At 39.5% G+C, this 25,016-nt stretch overlaps 1 protein-coding gene across 8 annotated transcripts in view; it reads left to right on the top strand.

Annotated features, from left to right (window-relative positions):
* The window catches only part of PATJ (PATJ crumbs cell polarity complex component), a 415,136-nt gene that overhangs the window by 178,696 nt on the left and 211,424 nt on the right, over positions 1 to 25,016 (top strand). For all 8 annotated transcript variants that reach the window (XM_055362067.2, XM_063698171.1, XM_055362138.2 and 5 more), the window contains one exon: positions 7,342 to 7,438. In XM_055362067.2, the coding sequence (XP_055218042.2) occupies positions 7,342 to 7,438 (97 nt within the window). The remainder of the gene's footprint in view (positions 1 to 7,341; positions 7,439 to 25,016) is intronic.

Raw genomic sequence — 25,016 nt, 5'->3', positions numbered from 1 at the left:
CCTAATGATTGCCCATTTTGATACTAAAATTAATCTGTTTTTTGTGTATTTTTAGTTTTTATTTCACATGTTTTCAAGTTAATTTATTAAGTACATCCAAGTTTAAAATTTTTATATCATCCTTGGGAAATTGGCCCTTTTATTAATATGTGGCAGTGTTTAGTAATACCTTAAACATCTATTTCACCCACTGATACGGTTTGGCTGTCTCCCCACCCAAATCTCACCTTGAATTCTCAAGTGTTGTGGGAGGGACCTGGTGGGAGATAATTGAATCATGGGGGCGGGTCTTTCCTGTGCTACTCTCGTGATAGTGTGATCTGGTGGTTTTAAAACCAGGAGTTTCCCTGCACAAGCTCTCTCTCTTTGCCTGCCACCATCCACATAAGACGTGACTTGCTCCTCCTTGCTTTCCACCATGACTATGAGGCCCCTCCTGCCTCATGGAAACATAAGTCCATTAAACCTCTTTTTCTTCCCAGTCTTGGGTGTGTCTTTATTAGCAGCATGAAAACGGACTAATATACCCACTATCACTGAAACCATGTTGACTTTCTTTTTATATTTGCCTGGCATGTTGGGTTGGAATTTGTTAAGCCATACACATAAAATGAAGTCAGGTCTTTAACTTCAGTGAATCTAGACTTGTATGGAATTCTTTTTTTTTTTTTTTTTTTTTTTTTGAGACAGAGTCTCGCTCTGTTGCCCAGGCTGGAGTGCAGTGGAGTGATCTCTGCTCATGCAACCTCCACCTCCCATGTTCAAGTGATTCTCCTGCTGCAGCCTCCTGAGTAGCTGGGATTACAGGAGTGCCCACCATGCCCAGCTAATTTTTGTATTTTTAGTAGAGACGGGGTTTTACCATGTTGGCCAGGCTGGTCTTGAACTCCTGACCTCAGGTGATCCACCTGCCTCAGCCTCCCAAAGTGCTGGGATTACAGGCATGAACCACCGCACCTGGCCTCTTGTATGGAATTCTTAAGGTGCACCTTTTTCCTCTTTTTCTCTTCCACCTCAAGCTAAGACAAAGACCAGGAAATATATCTTCTGTGATCAATATTTTGATTTGTTTATTTTTTTAAACCTTTATCTACTACAGATTTCACCCCATTAGGAAAAAAGACATAACTGAATTGAACCCATGGGACAACTTTAATTACAGACATATACATGGGGGCCAGTCAAGACACTGACTCCTTGAGGATTTAAGGAAAGAGTTTTTGCAGAAAGATGAGGAAAAGTGTCGTTAGGTTGTTTACCAAATTAAAGGATTGTCTGTTTAACCTGATTGGCCACTGTCTTTCAGTTCAGATTTTAATCACAAAGATTATATTCAGATTAGCAGTAGCACATGTCGTATGATCAGGCTGTTGTGGGTTTTTTTAGAGGGACACCTATTAATAAGCATAGGTAATATATAAGATTCCAGAAGATGGTGATTATTGCTTGCAGAGGTGTTTCTTTTTCCCTACAGATTGCAGGTAATTAGTTGCAGAATTCTTTGTCAATCTTTTAGAGGTACAAGCCTTTATTTTCAGGGATAGGAATTTAGGAGGGTGATATTTTTAGTCTAACTTCCCACCTTGCTCGGCCTCAAGGGGGCACTTGGGACTCATTAAATCCTTATCTCTCATTAAATAAAAATGTGTAGATACTGGATGATTATATTTGTAAAAAAGTCTAGAAAATACAATCTGTAGTGAGAGAAAACAGATCAGGGGTTCCTTGGGAATGAGGTGTCAGGGGAAGAGGTGGGAAGGAGGGATTTAAAAAAGACATGAACAGATTTTTAGGGATGATGGTTATGTTCACTATCTTGATTGTGGTGATGGATTCAAATTGTATCCTTTAAATGAGTGCAGTTTTGTGCATGTCAATTATACCTCAATATATTGAATTAAAGCTGTTAAAGACAAAAAAATTCCTACTGTCTTGCAGCTTGCATTTCTAGTGGGGCAAGGCAAACAGGATAGAATCAGTAACTGCTACTTTATTTTTATTATTTTTATTTTTTTTCAAAATGGAGTCTCCCTCTGTCACCCAGGCTGGAGTGCAGTAGTGCAATCTCAGCTCACTGCAACCTCCACCCCCCCAGGTTCAAGCAAATCTCCTGCCTCAGACTCCTGAATAGCTGGGATTACAGGTGCACACCACCACACCTGGCTAATTTTTTTATTTTTTTTTGGTAAAAATGGGATTTCACCATGTTGGCCAGGCTGGTCTTGAACTCCTGACATCAGGTGATCTGCCTGCCTCAGCCTCCCGAAGGCTGGAATTATAGATGTGAGCCACCATGCCTGGCCAGTAACTGCTACTTTAAAGTAATTTGGGGACAAGACATGGAAACCCACAAAATGTGACATCTGGAAGGGACTGGAATTTAAGCTCCGTGAGGGCAGGGACCTCATCTGTTGCATTATTACTCTACCTCTATCACCCAGAACACTGCCTGGCATCATATATATTTCTTGAATGAATAAAGAGTCCTAAAATCAAAAGAGATCTCTGGCTTTAGGTTTCCAAGGATTGGCAGATGCCCTCCAGGCAAGTGTCACCTTCCAGTGCTCCACTGGACCTCCTGATTTGGGATTTTTAATTGTTTCTGACTTCAGTCACATGTCACAAAAGCACTGTTTCAACTTTAATCTGTCATTTTTATGTGGTTAAGAAGGGTTCTTCAGAATATCTAATCTACCCTATTGCTGGAATTTTGTCAATTCATATGTTGATGCAAAGATGTGAACATTCATCAAGTGTTTATTGGTTACCTATAGTGAACCAGTTACTGTGCAACAATCTGGGGATATAACATCAAAAAGGAAACATATAAGGTAATACTCTGTGGGGACACAGACAATGAACACCACGTAGGTGAATGAACTTGTTACTACTCCAGCCACATCTGGGAACAAGATAATGTAATCAGTTCAGGAAAATTCCACATAAGATCCCAGGAAAGAAAAAAGTAAATGTGTGATTCTTATCAACTTTGGACTGCTCCATTAAACCAATTGAATTTCAATACATGGCAAGGATATTTGCATTCAGTAAAAACCCCAGTAGGAGCCCAGTAATACCAAAAGTCAACTGAGTTATTTGTCACAAAGAAAAACACCTAGCCACTGCATTAATGTGGCAACAGGAGAAATCATATCAGAATCTACATCTTCATTACAGATGGTCTTTTAGTGGTTGCAGAATGCTCTTTTTACTGTATTACTTTTCTCTGAAATTGCATCTTAGATGCCAAGCATTTTACTACATTCTGGAATGACAAGGTGCCTTCACCTTAAGAGGCATTCAGATCATGGTGCCACATGTAGTGAAATAAAGAGAATGTAATTAGTATGAAAATAAAAATGTGCCCAGCATGCTTTGGGAGTGTACTCTTTTCAAGGTCAGGAGGCCAGGAGACTAATCTATCTCTTTAAAAATTATTATCATTAGAAGAAGTTTTTTTTGTTTATCTTATTTTCTCCTTAATATAAAAGCAAGACATGTTCTCTAGAATCATTGACAATACAAATCACCTGAAACTCATTTCTAACAGAGGTCTAGATTTGGTTTGAGATCATTCACTTTAAAAAAAGAGAGTGACTAGCCGGCCGTGGTGGCTCACGCCTGTAATCCCAGCACTTTGGGAGGCCGAGGTGGGTGGATAACCTGAGGCCAGGAGTTTGAGACCAGCCTGAGCAACATGGTGAAACCCTGTCTCTACTAAAAATACAAAAAAAATTAGCCGGGGTGTGGTGGCACATGCCTATAATTCCAGCTACTTAGGAGGCTGAGGAAGGAGACTCGCATGAACCCAGGAGGCGGAGGTTGTAGTGAGCTGAGATCTCGCCATTGCACTCGAGCCTGGACGACAAGACTGAAACTCCATCTCAAAAAAAAAAAAAAAAGTGACTAAAAACAAACGAACAGAAAACTAATGAGCAGATCTTGAATGAGTCTCTAGTTTTGTTCTAGTTTGCCTCAGTTCACTGTTTTTTGACCTGTTTTGCATTACGTAGAGTGAAAGAATAGGCAATCAGGATTCATAGAAATACTGGCCAGGCACAATAGCTCATGCCTGTAATCCCAGCACTTTGGGAGGCCGAGGCAGGAAGATCATTTGACAGGAGTTCAAGACCAGCCTGACCAACATGGTGAAACCCCGTCTCTTCCAAAAATACAAAAATTAGCCAGGTGTGGTGGTACGAGCTTGTAATCCCAGCTACTTGGGAGGCTGAGGCAGGAGAATTGCTTGAACCCGGGAGACGGAGGTTACAGTGAGCTGAGATGGCACCACTGCACTCCAGCCTGGATGACAGAGTGAGACTCTGTCTCAAAAACAGAAAAGAAATACTAGTATTAGCTGTAGGTTCCTAAAAACTCTTGGCTATTTTCTAAGGTTTTCTTCAGTGTTATTTCACATATTCTCTTTCTTCAAGAGATTATGAACTTTGATTATGTGAATTTGGATCCTTATATAAAAGTGATTCTGAGTTTGTGGTTTTTGTGAAAAAGAGATTCTTAAAATTATTATTAAAAGGCTTGTACATTTAAAGTAGTATAACTTTAGTCAACTATTTTCTGGAAACTCTGGGAATATTACATTTAAATAATGCTCACTTCTATAAACCAATCAGAAAGAGATTCTTTATTTTGAGAGATTTACATCTAATTTATTAATATGCTCTGAAGGTAGGAAAATATTTCACACTCAAAATGAAAGGTAAGGACTTTTCTTTCTCCAGTGCAGATACACAATGTATTCAGCTTCTGTCCTGCAGCTATAGCCATATGTCAAATGTAGACATAGGAATGTAAAACCCTACTGGTTTTACGTTAAAGAGCTGTTCTTTCCAGTAGGACCCAAGACATGTTCTTGTACAAAAAGACAGACAGGCAAACAAAAAGACTAAAAAATGCATTCTCTGTTGTCTCTCAATCAATCGAGAATAGATCTTTATAGAAGCAGCATATTATAGATTCTCATCCCAACAAATAACTCTAAATGGTCAGACCATAAAACCAAACTTCATTTATTCCTACTATCAGCGAGGAATTACAAGTACATATCAGAACCAAACTTGGTCTCATATCAGAAACAAAATCATAGAACTGGAAATAAAAATCAGAGAAACTGTCAAAAAAGCAAAGTTTGTTGCCCCTTGGAATTAACTGTGGGTGCCAAAAAATCATGTAAATGGGCTTAAACAGCTCATGAATTGCATCTCTGAGGCATCACAATTTAATTGGTTCTGGTAGGTGAGTCTGCTTGAGCATCTCTGTGGGACCTCCAAAACTGTTCAAAGTATAATTTAAGAAAAAAATAAAAACATGACTGAAAATTATGCAAAATGTGCAGGTGCCAGGTATTTGTTTAACTCATTAATGAGGGAACCAGTAAGATGGTAAGCCTGGTTCAGAGAGAACTGAAGAGAGTGAAGTGCTATTGAAGAGAGTGCTAAAAGAAAGAATGCTTAAGATTCCAATTTAGATACAAAACTGGTTAATGTCTTACAGGGCAATAAAACTGTAACCTTTGAAGTGATCTTTTCTACAGGACTAAAATCATTTGCATCTCTACCAGACAAAATTAATATGCAATGACATTGAACAAGAATTATTTGCATCTCTGACATTTTTCTAAGGTTAATAATGCGTCAGGGAACCCAAACAGCACAAGTGACAACCAGTTGTTTAGTCATTCAGCAAATAGTTCAGGGAGGCCTACTGTGTTCCCAGGACTGTTCTCAGAGTTGAGGATACCAGAGTCTGTTTTGTGCTCTACCCTCGTGAAGGTCATAATCACCTGGTCTAGTTGTACATCCCTTGCTCCAGCTGCCTTTGCCACATCTGGGGAGAGCCTGGCCCTGTACACACCCTTCTCTCACGTGCAGTATCTGGCAATCCACATTCAGACTATAAGGAGACCAGGACATGCTTATTCTATATTCTTTTTCAAGAATATCAATAGAAGCTAAATAAATAAATCAGTGGTACAGTTTTGCCTTAGATATAAAAAATTCCATTAAAGAGAATTCATCTCTTAATATTAGTTTAAAACCTGGCTGTCTTTGTTCTGAGTATTGTCTTTGATATAGAATATCCTGGTTCTGAGGAAAAGGTTTACTGAAAAGAGTTCATTTGCCTTTACTCTTCATTTCACTCAGTTTTAAGTTGTTTTTTCAACTTACAAGAATTAAAGAGACAAAGTGATCACATTTCTGTATTCTCCTATTGCCTAAGAGGCATTTTGTATTTGGCATCTTCTGCCATCACTGTTGCATTTTATAGATTTTTGGATTTTCTACAAGTGTATATAGTTTCTGCTTTGGTTCGACATTATCTTAAGTAAATATGGGTGTGTGCTTTCCTTTATGACTCTCAAATAGTGTTTTCTATTTTGGAGGAATTTATTACAAGCCTGCTTTCTGTAATGGACCACTCATTGGCCACTTACTGAAGTGTATCCTGCCATTAGTGGTTTTGTCATATAAAGCATAATTGAATGTACTTTACTGAAATCCTGCAGCATAATCCAGTTATTTTGTTTTTTGTGGAGTGCTTGGGTATATCGGCTCCTATTCTTTTTAGCAGCTTGAGTCTCACCGTTGAGTTTGGCATGTTTTATTTTTCCCAGCGTTCAAGAAAATGTCTTCATTCTGTGGAGGTAATTTGATCATAGAGTTTAGTTATACTTTAATTGTGTGTATGAACCAAATATTGATGTGCTGTATCATTTGGTATGTGAATTGAATGAATATTTATGCAGATATAATTATTCATCATGAAGATATCTCTTTTTGAAAATGTTAAAATGTGTGTTGACCATCTATAAATTATAGATAAATACATTTTCAGTTAGAAAATCTTGGTATGTCGCGTGTCTTTTAAAGAATAAAATCTGTAACTTCTACAATTGAAGAAAAAGTTTAAATCATTGTAGAATTCATACAATGGATAGTTTTTACTTTTACATTTATTTTAGAAGTGTCTTTCATTTGAATTTTCTGATTAATAACAAAATTAAGCTTCTACAATCTATAGAAGATACAAATAACTGACTTTCTCACTAGAGAAAGAATGCACTCTTTTAGGTAGGTCAGCAGTCTTAAAAGCTTGTTCTTAAATTCCTGTTTTCTGCATTAGTGTGTTTATACCACAGAGTCACTTTTATATTATAACATAAGCCTAAGATAATACATTGTGTTTGTTTTACAATCCTCATGATATGAATGAAGTTGGGTATGGTCTAAATATTTCCAGACTATCTTTTTATGCTTTTTGTCATTGAAGAAAGAGCATTTTACAAGAAGCATTTAACCCTTCTCTCAAATTTTGCGTCTTCAGAGGCAAGGAACTGCTCCACCGCCAATGAAACTTCCTCCTCCTTATAAAGCTCTGACTGATGACAGTGATGAAAATGAAGAAGATGCCTTTACCGACCGTGAGTGCCTTTTCACTATTTAGGGTAGATGCAGAACTTATTAAATTATGTTTTAACGACTGTTGTAAATTGTCAAATATATGGCTGTGAGTTCTTCAAAAATGTGCATGAATGTATGCTAAAAAATCAAATCTATACCTTTGAAGCTTTTGTGGCGTCATTTCCTAAGCTTTTCCCTTGGACACTGAGAAAGGGAATATTGAAGGAAGCTATGTTGTACACTATTTTTCCTATATTCCCTTCTAATCTTCTTGTTTGGTTGTGAATACAAAAATGTCCCTAGTCTTTGAAATTAGAATTTGACCCATAATTATCTGGGTTGGATGTAGATTTCAGTTGTTGATTACTTGCTTTACTCGAAGTGATGTTGCTAATGCAGGATTACAGAAGGCCCACCAACTTGTATTTTGTCCTTTAAAATCCATTTCATGATTTTCTTTTGCATTAGATGAATCAAATATCCATTCATACATATATTTAACTGTGGCTTTACCTAAAATAATTTGCATTTCTTTTATGTGCATCTAGTGTATACTATTGCTAATGTATACCAAATTTCTTTTGGAGGTGATGAAATGTTCTAAGATTAGATAGTGGTGATGGTTGTACAGTTTGTGAATATATTAAAATCACTGACTTATACATTGTAAACTGGTGAATTTTATGGTATGTGAAACATATGTTTCCTTAACAGAATGTTTTCCCTTCTACAATATAAAAAAGGAGTTCAATATTGAAATTGAGTCAAAATTCTTACTCTAGCAGTTCCTAGAGTGTGACCTTAAATATGCCCTCCTCTATAAAAAGGGTACAATAATGATACCTACTTCATAAGGTTGTAATGAGGATTAAAATAAAGCAATAAAGCCTTTAACCTGCCACATAGTGAGTCTTTGATAAGTATTATAGCTCCTATTATGGTTATAATAATTACTATTTATATTTTTCTTAATATAATAACAAATATATAAATAGAAATAAAATATAAAATAAATGTAACTTTATGATAATTAAGCTGGTTATAAAAACTTGAATTGTACTTTGCAATTTTATGAAGCCCTTTCTCGTGTCATTTTCTTCATGCATTCAATAAATCTTTGTTGAATACCATCTGCTTTTTAGTAACAGTGTTAAGTGAGTCTGCTATGAAATGAATAACACATTGCTCCTTTTGTCTTGATTGAGCCACCACCCTGGAAGGGATAATGCAAAGGCATGGGAATAAAGTGTGATAAGTGTACTGTGGGCTTTAGTTCTCAGCTTCTTTTTGGAGAGCTACACATGGTGTATAAAGTTGGTATGTATGTGCACATGTGTAATATATTTCCTTGTTCTGATATAGATATCATGTCAGCTGCCACGGAATGGAGCTGAATTGTTGTTACTCCATACATTCTGGTTTCCTAGAAGGCCAGTATTTGCCCAGTTATTGGGAAACCTGGTTGAGGTGTGCACCTAAGATTATGTTCTAATCCTAGTTCTATTACTTGCTAGTTGTGAGTTTTTGGAAAAGTTATTTAACTTCTTCATGATTCACACTTGCTTATCTATGTGGGGGTGAGCGAATATCTTATAACCTGCCTCATAGTATTGTTGTGACAATTAGAGGAGAAAAAGCTTTTGAAGAGCTTAGTACAGGCAGTGTGATACCTAGTAAATGCTCTGGTTTACCATGTGCCAGGCATTGTTTTAAAGCCTTTATGTGTAGTATTAACTCAGTCAACATACTAACTTTGTGAAGTTCTAATTATACAAATGAAAGCTCAGAGAAATTAAAGAATGTGTCCAAAGTTAGACAGCTAACAAATAGTAGAAATGGGGTTCAAACCCGTGTACTCTTACTCCAGAGCCTATAACATCATCGATACTTGCTGTTACTTAAAACTCATTATGATTGCAGAAATAGGTACAGCTGGGCACAGTGGCTCACGCCTGTAATTCCAGCACTTTGGGAGGCCGAGGCAGACAGCTTACCTGAAGTCAGGAGTTCAAGACTAGCCTGACCAACATGGTGAAACCCCGTCTCTTAAAAAAAAGAAAAGAAATAGGTACAGAGTGATTTGGGGTTCTCTTTTAAATATCACTTTTATGCCTAAAATAGGTAGACTCAGCAGTGTCCTCCCCAAAGTTACAAGCTCATATGCACAGGCACATATACACGGCAGCAGTGGGGTCAGGAAGGAGGCTAATTTACCTTAAATGCAGAAAAAGACTTCTAATATTGAGCCATTCTTGAGCTATAATATTATACATTTCACAGATTCTCCAGCAGACCTATGTTGGCTGTATATATTACTTTTCTCTTCATTCATTTTGCTTCCTAATTTTTTTCCTTCCCCGTGTACAGTCCCCATTTTACACCCCATTAAATTTACTGTTAACCTCCTCCAGAAGAATTTGAACTGTATGGAGGTATTTGTTAGATAATTCACATTTGAAATGCACGTGAACCTGAAGCCTCTGGCCTTCCTGTATTTCCCTTTGAAATAGATCCCATGGGTTTTTCTTTGTTCCTTGACTCATGTTAAATGAACACTCTGCTCATCTGTCTAAACTAAAAGTATTTCGGGTTGCTGTTTTATCAGATTCTTGTCCGAAGACTAAGCCTTTGTTTTTACAGTGATGAAAGTATGGCTACATAACTTTCCCAAGGACCATGATTCTGAAGCGGATGGCTGCAATGTAAGCCCTAGGCCTACAGGGAAGTCTGATTTTATTAGAGAGATCCAGGGATGAGATACACATGGTTTTGGGGGGTTTTTTGAGATGGGGTCTTGTTCTGTCATCCAGATTGGAGTGCAGTAGCGCAATCATGGCTCACTGAAGCCTCAGTTTCCCAAGTAGCTGGTACCACAAGTGTGTGCCACCAAGCCTGGCTAATTTTTTTTTTCTTTTTTTGAGACGGAGTTTTGCTCTTGTTGCCCAGGCTGGCATGCAGTGGCACAATCTCAGCTCGCTGCATCGTCTGCCTCCTGGGTTCAAGCAATTCTCCTGCCTCAGCCTCCGGAGTAGCAAGGATTATAGGAATGCACCACCACTAATTTTGTATTTTTAGTAGAGACAGGGTTTCTTCTCCATGTTGGTCAGGCTGGTCTGAAACTCCCGACCTCAGGTGATCCGCCCGCCTCGACCTCCCAAAGTGCTGGGATTATGGCATGAGCCACCACGCCCAGCCTAATTTTTTTATTTTTTTGTAGAGATGGAATCTTGCTATTTTGCCCAGTCTGGTCTCAAACTCTTCGGCTCAAACTATCCTTCCCAAAATGCTGGGATTATAGGCGTGAGCCATCACACACTAGTCTAAAGCATGTTAAGAGCTGGCTTTGCTAGTTGCTTACTTATAACGTTTATTCAGATAAGAAGTGTTTATTGAGTGGATGTTATGCATTTGGGAGACACTGTTCTAGGTGTTGAGAATATGGCAGGGAACATGGCTGTTGCTCTCATTAGCTTAGATTCTGGTGGGGAGAAAGATTATAAACAATCAGATAGTTTAAATAGTGATAAGGACTATGAATAAAACAAAGTAATAAAATTTAAAAATTATGTTAAAAATAAATTTTAAAACAAAAATAAAAACAAAACATGGTAGCATGAGAATAAGTGCATTGGACGAGACAAAGAATTGTTAAGAAAGGCCCAGATAGGCTGGGTGCAGTGGCTCACGCCTGTGATCCCAGCACTTTGGGAGGCTAAGGCGGGTGGATCACTTGAGTCCAGGAGTTCAAGACCAGCCTGGGCAACATGGCAAAACGCATCCCTACAAAAATTACAAAAAATTAACGGTATGGTGGTGAGCATCTATAGTCCCACCCACTTGGAAGGCTGAGGTGAGAGGATAGCTTGAGCCTGTGAGGTGGAAGTTTCAGTGAGCCAAAATCATGCCACTGCACTCCAGGCTGAATGACAGAGTGAGACTCTGTCTCAGAAATGAAACCTAAATGAAGAAGGAACCACACTGCAAAGATCTGGCTCATGTAGTCATCATATAGATAAGGGCTTTTTTGAGACTGTGACCCACAGTAAAATACACTTTACTTAACCAGTATAGATGCACACATACACACAGGAACATGTATGTATAACTGAAACAAAAGTTTCATGAAATATTACTTACCTTTATAATGTGTGAATTTTATTCTTTTTATTTTATTCTATTTCATGTTTTTAAATGTTGGTTGCAACTCAGTATATTTTATGACTAACAAACAAGTCGCAACCTGCATTATGAAAAACACTAATTTAGATCCATGGCTTTCAAACTTCAGTGTGCCTCAGAAGGTTCCAGAAAGCTTGTTAAAACAGTAATTGATAGTCATGGTCATTCCCTGCCTGCCCCCACCAACACACACACAGCCCCAGCCATTTCTGATTCCTTAAGCCTGGACCTGATCATTTGCATTTAGAATTAGTTTCCAGGTGATGCTGGTATTATACTTCCGATCCAGAGACTACACTCTGAAAACCGAAACCACTGATCAAAATGGTCTTTAAAGTCATGGGAGCCCATAAGTTTACTTAGGAGTAGTGTGTAGACAGCAACAAGAAGCAAACCCAGCACCTGCCCCATAAGCCAGCAAGGAGCACTTCCAGGAGATTAGGGGATTATGTTGTTTATGAGAGAAAGGTGTTTCAAGAAGGCTGTCACTGACCTTCAGTGGTCAAGGGTGGAATGCTGCTAAGAAGTTGAGGAGGCTGGAGACATGAAAATAACCATTGAATTTAACAAGAAATTGATGAGGAAGAAGAGAAAGAGGACGCTTGATAAAATAACTGTAGTGTGCGGGACGCAGGGGCTCACGCCTGTAATCCCAGCACTTTGGGAGGCCGAGGTGGGTGGATCACCTGAGGTCAGGAGTTCAAGACCAGCCTGGCCAACATGGTGAAACCCCGTCTCTACTAAAAATACAAAAATTAGCTGGGTGTGGTGTTGCACACCTGTAGTCCCAACTAGTCGGGAGGCTGAGGCACAAAAATCGCTTGAACCTGGAGGCAGAGGTTGCAGTGAGCCGAGATTGCGCCACTGCACTCCAGCCTAGGCAACAGAGGGAGGCTCTGTCCGACCTCTTCAAAAAATAATAAGCATAGTAATTATTTTTCACATTATTATGAAACTTAAATGTAACAACCAGTATAGAGAGTTTGGTATGTAATGGGCATTTCTATTTTAGCTCACTTATCTTGCATAGTTGCACATATTTTATGACATTCTGGTGTCTAATTATCGTAAGAAGTCTTATAATTGAACTCTGGTTCAATTAATGAAATTAATTGAGAATTATGAAAAAATTAAGAAACAATGTACTGCATCAATGCATAGCTCTTGGCAAAACTACCATTATCAAAGGTTGCAGGATTTGTCAAAGGTATGTATTGATGGTGCAGGAACTTTTGACTTAACTTTGTGGAAATGGCCTGTCATACCTGGAATTAAAATCAGATGCCTGTAATCTCAGCACTTTGGGAGGCTGAGGCAGGCGAATCACAAGGTCAGGAGTGCAAGACCAGCCTGGCCAACATGGTGAAACCCCTTCTCTACTAAAAATACAAAAAATTAGCTGGGCGTAGTGGCGGGCTCCTGTAATCCTAGCTACTTGGGAGGCTGAGGCAGAAGAATCGCATGAACTCGAGAGGCAGAGGTTGCAGTGAGCCGAGATCGTGCCACTGCACTCCACCCAGGAGACAGAGTGAGACTCCATCTCAAAAAAAAAAAAAAAAAAAGGAAAAAAAGAATTCAAGATCACTCAGAGCATAAAGAGATCACTCAGTTGACTGTTATGTGGTGACTTGAAAGTCTTCGTTTCTAACTTTAATCCTTCTTTGACCTTATGACCCAAATTTTTAGTAGGCTGTTAAGAAGATGCCATGTCTTTTTTCCACTAGCACTTTCAATTTTCTAACCAAAATAAAATGTTATGTCTTCTCCAAGGCTGACCTTTTACCTTCTAGTCTCAGTTTTGGCTCAAGCCATTACCAGCACTCCCATCCCCCAACCCTAGAATGAAACTTCTCTTCTGTTTGTTATTTCTCTTCCTGACAATGGATCAACAAACATACATGAATCTTCATTCCCAGTCTCTTTCGCATTTGTAGTTGTTCCTTTACATTTTTTTTTTTCGAGACGGAGTCTTGCTCGGTCGCCCAGGCTGGAGTGCAGTGGTGCAATCTCGGCTCACTGCAACCTCTGCCTCCAGGGTTCAAGCAATTCTCCTGCCTCAGCCTCCTGAGTAGCTGGGATTACAGGTGCATGCCACTGCGCCTGGCTAATTTTTGTATTTTGTTGTTGTTGTTGTTGAGATGGAGTTTCGCTCTTGTTGCCCAGGCTAGAGTGCAGTGGCACGATCTCGGCTCACCGCAACCTCCACCTCCCAGGTTCAAGTGATTCTCCTGCCTCAGCCTCCCAAGTAGCTGGGATTACAGGCATGCGCCACCACGCCTGGCTAATTTTGTATTTTTAGTAGAGATGGGGTTTCATCATGTTGGCCAGGCTGGTCTTGAACTCCCGACCTCAGGTGATCTGCCTGCTTTGGCCTCCCAGAGTGCTGGGATTACAGGTGTGAGCCACCATGCCCAGCCCTTTACATTTTTATCACCACAGTTTTAGTAATTACACGGTAATAATCACAGTCTCCTGAGTACCTGCTATGTGCCATACATTCTCCCCAACTCTTTGAATGCATTCTCATTGGATATACAGAAGAGCCTTTGAAGAAGGTATTATACCTTCTGTTGATTTCAGCTTAGGGTCACCTCCTTTGGAAAAGCTTGCCTGACTCCTTAGTTCAGTATAGATTCCTGCATTTTTCCTTTATAGCAGTTAACAAAATATCATTTTAATGTACTTACTAGATTAATATCTGTCTTCCCCACTTAACACTCTAAGTTCCATGAGGCTAATGACCCTCTCTGTTTTGGCCTGGGACGTTATACAAACCCAGTATTTGGCCGAATTAATGGCAGAGGGTATATGCCTTGGATAGTCAACAGTGGGGATGTGATGAAAATGCAGGTTCGCTCGTGGTGCTTCGGAGTTACTCTTTCTGCCGAACCGCACCATCCACCTAGTTTCGGAGCATTCTGTGCAGAGCAGCTTGACTTCTCTTTCCTCACATGCCATTTCCCACCTTATCTAAAAGCTTCAGTCTCCTGAGACAGAAGCGTCTATCCTCAGAAAGCCCTGCTTTGATCACTTTGATCCCAGAGGTTAAATGCTTTTACAACAGCCAGGTCTTTCTAACCTGCAAGCATTCATTCTTTCAGCGACATTTTTCAACTATGGGGAGCAGAAGACTTTGGAATGACTTTTTGTAACATGTAAGAGAGTAGTCATAAAGAAACAATGAGAACCACATTATAGGCATGTCTCTGTCTATGCAGATAAGGTCCTAGAAACTCAGTATAATTGACTTGTTTGCTGCCACTGGCTTTTAAGGATCTAGCAGAGATATGAATGGAACCCCACGCTGTAGGAATCCTAAAGCCCTTCCTTTATGTACTTTAATTTCAGAAAAGCACGCTCTCTTACGTATTTTGTTTTTCTACCTTAATTTTGTTTTTTCCAGAAAAGACCTGGTCATCTTATATCATAATGGAATGTTTGGTATAAAGAGTATACTTGGATTGTGAAGCATAATTATAAAATTAACCTGTGTGGCTGGGCATAGTGGCTCATTCCTCTAATCCCAGCACTTTGGGAGGCCGAGGCAAGTGAGTTGCTGGAACCCAGGAGTCCATACTGGCCTGGCCAACATAATAAGACCCTGTCTACAAAAAATAAAAGAATTAACTGGGTGTGTTGGTGCACACCTGTGATCCTAGCTACTCAGGAGGCTGGGGCAGGAGGATCAGTTGAACCTGGGAGGTCAAGGCTACAGTGAGCCATGATTGTGCCACTATACTCCAGCCTGGGCAACAGAGTGAGACCCTGTCTGAAAAAAAAAAAAAATTAACCTGTGTACTGCCCGATGCAAATAAAAACTTAGATTACCAATTCCTTGCATCTTCATGTTTTACTTTAATTCTTATTGTTTTATTTCAATTATTTTAAGAATAGGATACTAGCTAAGTCCTTGTGAAATGTGTTTTATTATCAATTCTGTTACTCAGAGTCACAATATTTTTAAGCTTAGAAGGGATAACTTTTAAAAAAAACAACTTTATTGAGATATAATTCACATGCCATATAATTCACCTTCTTAAAATGCATAATTCAGTGGCTATCAGTATATTCAGAATTGTTCAACTGTCACCACTATTAATTTTAGAACATTTAGGACATTTTCATCACACTTCCCTCCAAATCCCTACTCATTAGCAGTCACTCCACTTCATATTTATTTAAAATTCATTTCACATATAAAATATATATACCTGTATATTTTAATTTTTTAAAAAGTAATTGTCATGTGTTCCCATGGAGTAGAGTAGGAAACCTATCCCAAACCTCTCCCCTTCTTGCAAAAAATATTCTATATTCAAGTTTAGGAGAAAATAGAATACTTGCTAGCCCCACTGTCCTCAAGAATCTAGCAATGCATTAAGCTCACTTCCTCTCCTCTTCCAAGACAAAAAAAAAAAAGCCAGAAAAGAAGAGAACAAATTAAATTGTTATTTACAGATGGTCATATAATTGTCAGTCTCAAAAATTCAAAACCTACAAAGTATTTTGGCTATAATAAGTAAGGCTATATATGAATTGTACTTCTATTTTTTTCGAGACAGGGTCTCACTTGCCCAGGCTGGAGCTCACTGTAACCTCCGCCTCCAGGGTTCAAGCGATTCTCGTGCCTCAGCCACCCAAGTAGCTGGGATTACAGGCACACACCACCACGCCCAGCTAATTTTTGTATTTTTAGTAGAGATGGGGTTTCACCATGTTGACCAGGCTGGTCTCAAACTCCTGAGCTCAAGTGATCTGCCCACCTCGGCCTCCTTACAAAGTGATGGGATTACACGTAGCGTAAGACCCCACGCCTGGCCGAATGATACATGTTTTTAAATCTTCTTATCAGTATTATCTACTTAGGAAATGTGATATAAATTTCCTAATAGCAATAACGCAAAAAATAGGAAATATCCAGGAACAATGCAATTCGGAACATAAAAGTCATGGCAATGACTCATAGCTTCGAGTCGTTTATTCAGTGCCACTGCAATGAAAGCTATAAACCCACTCCCCAGAAAAATGTATGCAAATAACACAGAAACACTGTCACCCATGTGCGTGGGTGCACACACACACACATATACACACAACCTTTTATGTTAACATTTTTTCAGCTTTGTGGGAGTCTTGAAGCCCATTTAAGAATTCAAGGACCACTGGTTAACAATCCCCATAGTTTCTTTCGTTTTTCGTTTTGAGACAGTTTCGTTCTGTCGCCCAGGCTAGAGTGCAGTAGCATGATCTCGGCTCACTACAACCTTGACCTCCTGAGCTCAAGCAATCCTCCCGCCTCAGCCTCCTGAGTAGCTGGGACTACAATATAGTTTCTTTCTTATAGAAAATTAGGAAACTTTATTAAAGATTTTGGGAAAAATATAGAGTGCCATACTATTTTCCTGATTGGAAAACTAAGTGTATTACAGATTTCAGTTATTTCTAAATCCGTCTGTAAATTTAAGGTAATTTAAATCCATCTGCTTGCTAGGTGGAATAGAATTTAAAAAAAAATACAAGCACTTGATTGAAAATTGACTTAGAAATAAAATATTAGGCAATTTTGGAAAAGAAAGATAATGATAAGGGACGTCCTTCTTTTTTTTTTTTTTGAGACTGAGTGTTGCTCTTGTTGCCCAGGCTGGAGTGCAATGGCATGATCTCAGCTCACCACAGCCTCCGTCTCCTGAGTTCAAGTGATTCTCCTGCCTCAGCCTCCCGAGTAGCTGAGATTATAGGCATGCACCACCACACCTGGCTAATTTTGTATTTTTAGTAGAGACAGCGTTTCTCCATGTTGGTCAGGCTGGTCTCAAACTCCCAACCTCAGATGATCCACCTACCTCGGCCTCCCAGAGTGCTGGGATTACAGGCATGAGCCACCGTGCCTGGCCTAGGGACTTGCCTTTTTTTTGTATCTGAATCTCTTCTAAACTGGTGCTTTTCAAACTCAGTCTGGAGCTTTTAGACATGAATGTGAGTGTTTTCTCCATCTTGGTACTGTTGCTCTCTTGAGAGAATAATTCTTTGTTGTGGGGCAGTCCTTTGCATTGTAGGATGTTTAACAGCATCCCAGGCCTTTTCCTACTAGATGCTGGTAGTACCCTCCCACTCACCACAGTTGTAACAACCAAAAACGTTTCTGCACCTTGCCAAGTGGCTCCTGGTCTAAGTGGATGGGGGATTCTACTGTCATTCATTCGTTGGGGTGTCAAGGTATGGTCCCTTACAAGGAAGAATTATTTTGTCCAGAGTGCTAGTATTGTAACAGCATTCTTGATTATAAACGTTGTTTAAAGTTGCAGTAGTAGAGAGTGGTGGGGTGTTTAAAAAAAAACAAACAAAAAAAACTATCTAACTGGTATTATGCTTACTAGCTGGATGACAGGGATCTATATGCCAAACCTCAGCATCATGCAATATTTTCATGTAACCAATCTGCACATGTACCCCCTGTATCTAAAATAAAAGTTGAAATAAAAAAAACAAACTAACAGTAATAGGCTGTGTGTGGTGGCTCATACCTGTAATTCTAGCACTTTGGGAAGCTGAGGCAGGAGGATCACTTGTGCCCAGGAGTCTGAGACCAGCCTGGACAACATAGTGAGACCTCATCTCTGTTAAAAATAAATAAATAAATAATTTTTTAACTGCAGTAATAAAATCAGTTCAATATTTGCATTAAAATTGGTGTAGAAATAGTCCCAGGTGTTTATTTAGAATTTAGAGCATAAAAAATTTCTTTTTCTAAATAGTAGAAATAAGATAGATGATTCAATAAATGATCGACTGTGTACTCATTTGGGGATAAAATGTAGAGATCTTCTCAAGCAAATTACAAATTGATTTAAAAAGAATCATGTAATTCTTGGTGAAACACCGTCTCTACTAAATATACAAAAAAAATTCGCCAGGCGTGGTGGCAGGTGCTTGTAGTCCCAGCTACTTGGGAGGCTGAGGCAGGAGAATCACTTGAACCCAGGAGGCAGAGGTTGTAGTGAACCAAGATCGTTCCACTGCACTCCAGCCTGGGCGACAGAGTGAGACTCCATCTCAAAAAAAAAAAAAAAAAAAACTCATGTAATTCTAAAAACTGAAATCATAGAAATACTACAAAAAGTCTATATAAGGTATTTTTAAAATATAACCTTGGTACAGGGAAAAGCCTTTCAAATTATTATTACCAAAACAATAATGGACAATGATCATGTGTTTTCTTACATAAAAATTAAAAACTTTGTGTTCACACACACACACACACACACACACACAGAAGAAAGACACACATACACACACACATATATATACAGTCAGAGGACAATAGAAAAACAAGCAAAGATCAGGCAGTATTTAACAAAATAAGTTATATTTGGGTAACAAGTACAAAATATCTGTGTTCAGCCTCACTAAGTGTAACTATAAAAATCAGGTTTTTTTTGCCTATCAGAGTACTTAATATTTTAACAATATTAATCATCATTGTTAGAGTGGTTGTAGAAAAACAGGAGTTGTTATATACTGTTAGTAGGAATAGGAATCATTTTACCTCTTTTTGAGCACCCGTTTGGCAGCATGTATAAAAAGTTTCTATGTGCTTTTTTTTTTTTTTTTTTTTTTTTTGAGACGTTGTCGCCCATGCTGGACTGCAATGGTGTGATCTCGGCTCACTGCAACCTCCGCCTCCCAGTTCAAGTGTTTCTCCTGCCTCAGCCTCCCGAATAGCTGGGATTACAGACACCCACCACCATGCCTGACTAATTTTTATATTTTTAGTAGAGACATGGTTCCACCATGTTGGCCAAGCTGGTCTCAAACTCCTGACCTCAGGTGATCCTCCCGCCTCGGCCTTCCAAAGTGCTGGGATTACAGGTGTGAGCCACCATGCCCGGCCTATATATGCTTATTCTTTGACAGAATAATTCAGCTTCATATCCTAAGGGAGTCATTGTCCATGTAAATATATGTGTATTTAGATATATATCTCTACAAAGATGTTTACTTCAGCATTTTTTACTAATAGCAATTGTAGTAATATATATTTATGTATTTAATACATCATTTACTTTGACTAAGCCACTTAGCCTCTAAATTTTTGTAGGCATTTGAGCTGGAGCAAGTCGCATCTATTTCCTTTAGTTTCCTCATTTTAAGATTGGGAATATGATAACAATAATACCCTTTTCACAGTGTTATTATGAGAGATTAGAAGATATGCATTTATATAAGAAGTGGCACATGGGAAGTGCTCCAGAAATGCTGGCAGAAGTGCTAGCTACTGCTTTTTATTATTATCAGTAGTAATATAAAATTCTTCAATGTGTGCCACATATTGCCATTAGAAAATGAAATTCTAGCCGGGCGCAGTGGTTCACGCCAGTAATCCCAGCACTTTGGGAGGCCGAGACGGGCGGATCACGAGGTCAAGAGATTGAGACCGTCCTGGTCAACGTGGTGAAACTCCATTTCTACTAAAAATACAAAAAATCAGCTGGGTGTGGTGGCACGCACCTGTAGTCCCAGCTACTCGGGAGGCTGAGGCTGGAGGATCACTTGAACCCGGGAGGTGGAGGTTGCAGTGACCTGAGATCATGCCACTGCACTCCAGCCTGGCAACAAAGCAAGACTCCATCTCAAAAAAAAAAAAAAAAAAAGAGAGAGAGAAGAAGAAAAGAAAAAGAAATTCTAGCATAAGAGTATGTTAACCTTTTATCTAAAATTATTATTTAATTTATTTAAATTTTGGAAGTCAGTTTTTTTAAGTTTAGCAAGATTGAATAGGACCAGTACTTTATTAACACTGTTTACTGCTGGATTCTCTCTGCTCACCTTTGCATCTTCACAGTATTACATTTTCACTTTCAACTGAGATCACTAGGAGAGAAAGGCATTTTGGAGTACTTCACTTTTCTCTAATACTTTTTCTCTTCTTACTCTTTATTTTCCCTGGATCAAAGGTGGATATGCCATAGAAGCAATTGTATATAATATGAATTGGCATATTTCCTATGGAATTTTGATGCTGTAGGGTTGACATTTTACTTTAATTTCATTTCTCCCTACGTAGGAAGAATACACAGGAAAATTTTTTGAGAAAAGTTAATGGTTCAGATGGAATCTAAAAACTAAAAATAATAGCTTTTAAAGTTTACTTTGTTTAATATGAGTGCTAGTTTGCCAAACACTCCCAACAAACTTATGGCATAACTTTATTATTCTGCCTTGTAGCATTTACGTTTTATGAACAGTTGTTGACTCACAAAGAGTATAATGTTGTTTATAAAGTTAATTTTCAGCCGGGCACGATGGCTCATGCCTGTAATCCCAGCACTTTGGGAGGCTGAGGCAGGCAGATCTCTCGAGATCAGGAGTTCAAGACCAGCCTGGCCAACATGGTGAAACCCCATCTCTACAAAAAGTACAAAAATTAGCCAGGTGTGGTGGCACACACCTGTAGTCCCAGCTATTCGATAGGCTGAAGCATGAGAATTGCTTGAGCTGCGGAGGTGGAAGTTGCAGTGAGCACAGATCATGCCACTGCACTCCAGCCTGGGCAACAGAGTGAGACTCTGTCTCAATAAATAAATAAATAAATAAATAAAAGTTAATTCTCTTAATAGTCATATTAACTGTCAACATTTTTTCCTACTTAACTTTTTAATAAATTTTAATATAAAAACTTACAGCTTTCATCCCTGTCTTTAATTATTTTAATATTTTACTCTGGTAGTAATAAACATTCTACTTCAATTAATTGATAGAATTTCAGCATAGCAACCGCATATGTCACTGAAAGAGATTTTTCACTTCAAAGTTACTTCAAGAATGCTACTCTAAATAGTAACAGTAAATCCAAATGTCAGTCTTGTTTGAATTATTGCCATTAATAAATACAGTTTTGTTTTCATTCTTAACATGTGCTGTCACCAGATTATTGATCTTGCACTGCTTCAGTGGTGCCATGAATGATGTATCTTTCATTTGGCCTTCTGGAGGTCAAAGCCAAATAGCAGTTTTTAACCAAATTCTAAAGGTCAAAGCTGAACTTTGCAGGATTCCTAGTATTTTTTCTTTTATTGAAAAAAGTACAGAAGAATGTACAGAACTACTTTGAGAGGGGAGGTTTGAGAAAAAATATATGCTTTCAACTTTATTTAATTTACTTGAATATATAACAAAATATGCTTATTTGAAAGAAAAAAAGCATTTCTTCTTACAGCTCATAATAAGAAAACAACTAACTCAATTTTTGAAAATGGGCCAAAACTTGAAATATTACTTCACCAAAGACATCTGAATGGCTAATAAAAAGATCCTCAATATCATTAGTTATTAGGGAAATGCAAACTAAAATCACTGCACATTCACTAGAATGATTTTAATGCAAAATGATAGACAGTACAACTGGAATCTTCATACACTGCTGGTGGGAGTGTGAAATGGTCCAGCCATTTTGGAAAGCAGTTTGGCAGTTTCTTTTTTTTTTTTTTTGAGAGGGAGTCTCACTCTGTCATCCAGGCTGGAGTACAGGGGCACGATCTCAGCTCACGGCAACCTCTGCCTCCCGGGTTTAAGCAATTCTCCTGCCTCAGCCTCCTGAGTAGCTGGGATTACAGGCACCCACCACCACACCCAGCTAATTTGTGTATTTTTAGTAGAGACGGGGTTTCACTGTGTTGGCCAGGCTGGTGGAACTCCTCACATCAGGCGATCCGCCTGCCTCAGCCTCCTAAAGTGCTAGGATTACGGGCGTGAGCCACCATGCCCAGCCAGCAGTTTCTTTAAAAGTCTGCATATAGGTTTACTATACAACCCAGCAATTTCACTTCTAGGTATATACCCAAAAGAAATGACAACATGTGTCCACACAAACTCTACTCCATAGAAGTTCGTAGCAGCATTATTCATAATAGCCAAAAACTGGAAACAAGCCAAATGTCCATCAACTGGTGATGGGATATACATAGTGTATATCCATACAGTGGAATACTATTCAGCAATGAAAAGGAGTTCAATGCTGCTACATTCTCATCATGCTAAGTAAAGGAAGCCTGCTGAGAAGGTTCCAAGATGGCCGAATAGGAACAGCTCCAGTCTGCAGCTCCCAGTGTGAACAACGCAGAAGACGGGTGATTTCTGCATTTCCAACTGTGGTACCGGGTTCATCTCACAGGGGCTTGTCAGACAGTAGGTGCAGCCCATGGAGCAGGGTGGGGCATCGCCTCACCCAGGAAGTGCGAGGGGTCAGGGAATTCCCTTTCCTAGCAAAGGAAAGCTGTGACAGAGGGTACCTGGAAAATCGGGACACTCCCACCCTAATACTGCGCTTTTCCAACAGTTTTAGCAAACGGCATACCAGGAGATTATGTCCTGTGCCTGGCTTGGAGGGTCCCACGCCCACGGTCGCTGCTAGCACAGCAGTCTGAGATCGAACTGCGAGGCGGCAGTGAGGCTGGGGGTGGGGTGTCCCCCATTGCTGAGGCTTGAGTAGGTAAATGAAGCGGCTGGGAAGCTGGAACTGGGTGGAGCTCACCGCAGGTCAAGGAGGCCTGCCTGCCTTTGTAGACTCCACCTCTGGGGGCAGGGCATAGCTGAACAAAAGGCAGCAGAAACTTCTGCAGACTTAAACGTCCATGTCTGACAGCTTTGAAGAGAGTAGTGGTTCTCCCACGACAGAGTTTGAGATCTGAGAACAGACAGACTGCCTCCTCAAGTGGATCCCTGACCCCCGAGTAGCCTAACTGGGAGGCACCTCCCAGTAGAGGGTGACTGACACCTCATACGGCTGGGTGCCCCTCTGAGATGAAGCTTCCAGAGGAAGGATCAGGCAGCAACATCTGCCGTTCTGCAGCCTCTGCTGGTGATACCCAGGCAAACAGGGTCTGGAGTGGACCCCCAGCAAACTCCAACAGACCTGCAGCTGAGGGTTCTGACTGTTAGAAGGAAAACTAACAAACAGAAAGGACATCCACACCAAAACCCCATTGGTATGTCACCATCATCAGGGACCAAAGGTAGATAAAACCATGGAGATGGGGAGAAACCAGAGCAGAAAAGCTGAAAATTCTAAAAATCAGACCGCCTCTTCTCCTCCAAAGAAACGCAGCTCCTCACCAGCAACGGAACAAAGCTGGACAGAGAATGACTTTGACGAATTGAGAGAAGAAGGCTTCAGACGATCGGTAATAACAAACTTCTCCGAGCTAAAGGAGGATGTTTGAACCAATTGCAAAGAAGCTAAAATCCTTGAAAAAAGATTAGGCGAATGGCCAACTAGAATAACCAGTGTAGAGAAGTCCTTAAATGACCTGATGGAGCTGAAAATCATGGCACGAGAAGTACGTGACGAATGCACAAGCTTCAGTAGCCGATTTGATCAAGTGGAAGAAAGGGTATCAGTGATTGAAGATCAAAGGAATGAAATGAAGGGAGAAGAGAAGCTTAGAGAACAAAGAGTACAAAGAAACGAATAAAGTCTCCAAGAAATATAGGACTATGTGAAAAGACCAAATCTACGTCTGATTGGTGTACCTGAAAGTGATGGGGAGAATGGAACCAAGTTGGAAAACACTCTGCAGGATATTATCCAGGAGAACTTCCCTAACCTAGGGAGGCAGGCCAACATTCAAATTCAGGAAATACAGAGAACACCACAAAGATACTCCTCAAGAAGAGCAACCCCAAGACACAAAATTGTCAGATTCACCGAAGTTGAAATGAAGGAAAAAATGTTAAGGGCAGCCAGAGAGAAAGGTTGGGTTACCCACAAAGGGAAGCCCATCAGACTAACAGCGGATCTCTCAGCAGAGACTCTACAAGCCAGAAGAGAGTGGGTGCCAATATTCAACATTCTTAAAGAAAAGAATTTTCAACCCAGAATTTCATATCCAGCCAAACTAAGCTTCATAAGTGAAGGAGAAATAAAATCCTTTACAGACAAATGCTAAGAGATTTTGTCACCACCAGGCCTGCCTTACAAGAGCTCCTGAAGGAAGCACTAAACATGGAAAATAACAACCGATACCAGCCACTGCAAAAACAAGCCAAATTGTAAAGACCACTGATGCTAGGAAGAAACTGCATCAACTAACGAGCAAAATAACCAGCTAACATCATAATGACAGGATCAAATTCACACATAACAGTATTAACCTTAAATGTAAATGGGCTAAATGCTCCAATTAAAAGACACAGACTAGCAAATTGGATAAAGAGTCAAGACCCATCAGTGTTCTGTGTTCAGGAGACCCATCTCACGTGCAGAGACACACATAGGCTCAAAATAAAGGGATGGAGGAAGATCTACCAAGCAAATGGAAAACAGGGGTTGCAATCCTAGTCTCTGATAAAACAGACTTTAAACCAACAAAGATCAAAAGAGACAAAGAAGGCCATTACATAATGGGAAAGGGATCAATTCAA

Source organism: Gorilla gorilla, chromosome 1 (assembly GCF_029281585.2).
Source record: "Gorilla gorilla gorilla isolate KB3781 chromosome 1, NHGRI_mGorGor1-v2.1_pri, whole genome shotgun sequence".
Classification (NCBI taxonomy): domain Eukaryota; kingdom Metazoa; phylum Chordata; class Mammalia; order Primates; family Hominidae; genus Gorilla; species Gorilla gorilla.
Note: the sequence above shows the minus strand (reverse complement) of the source record. Positions and strands in the feature narration are given on the sequence as shown.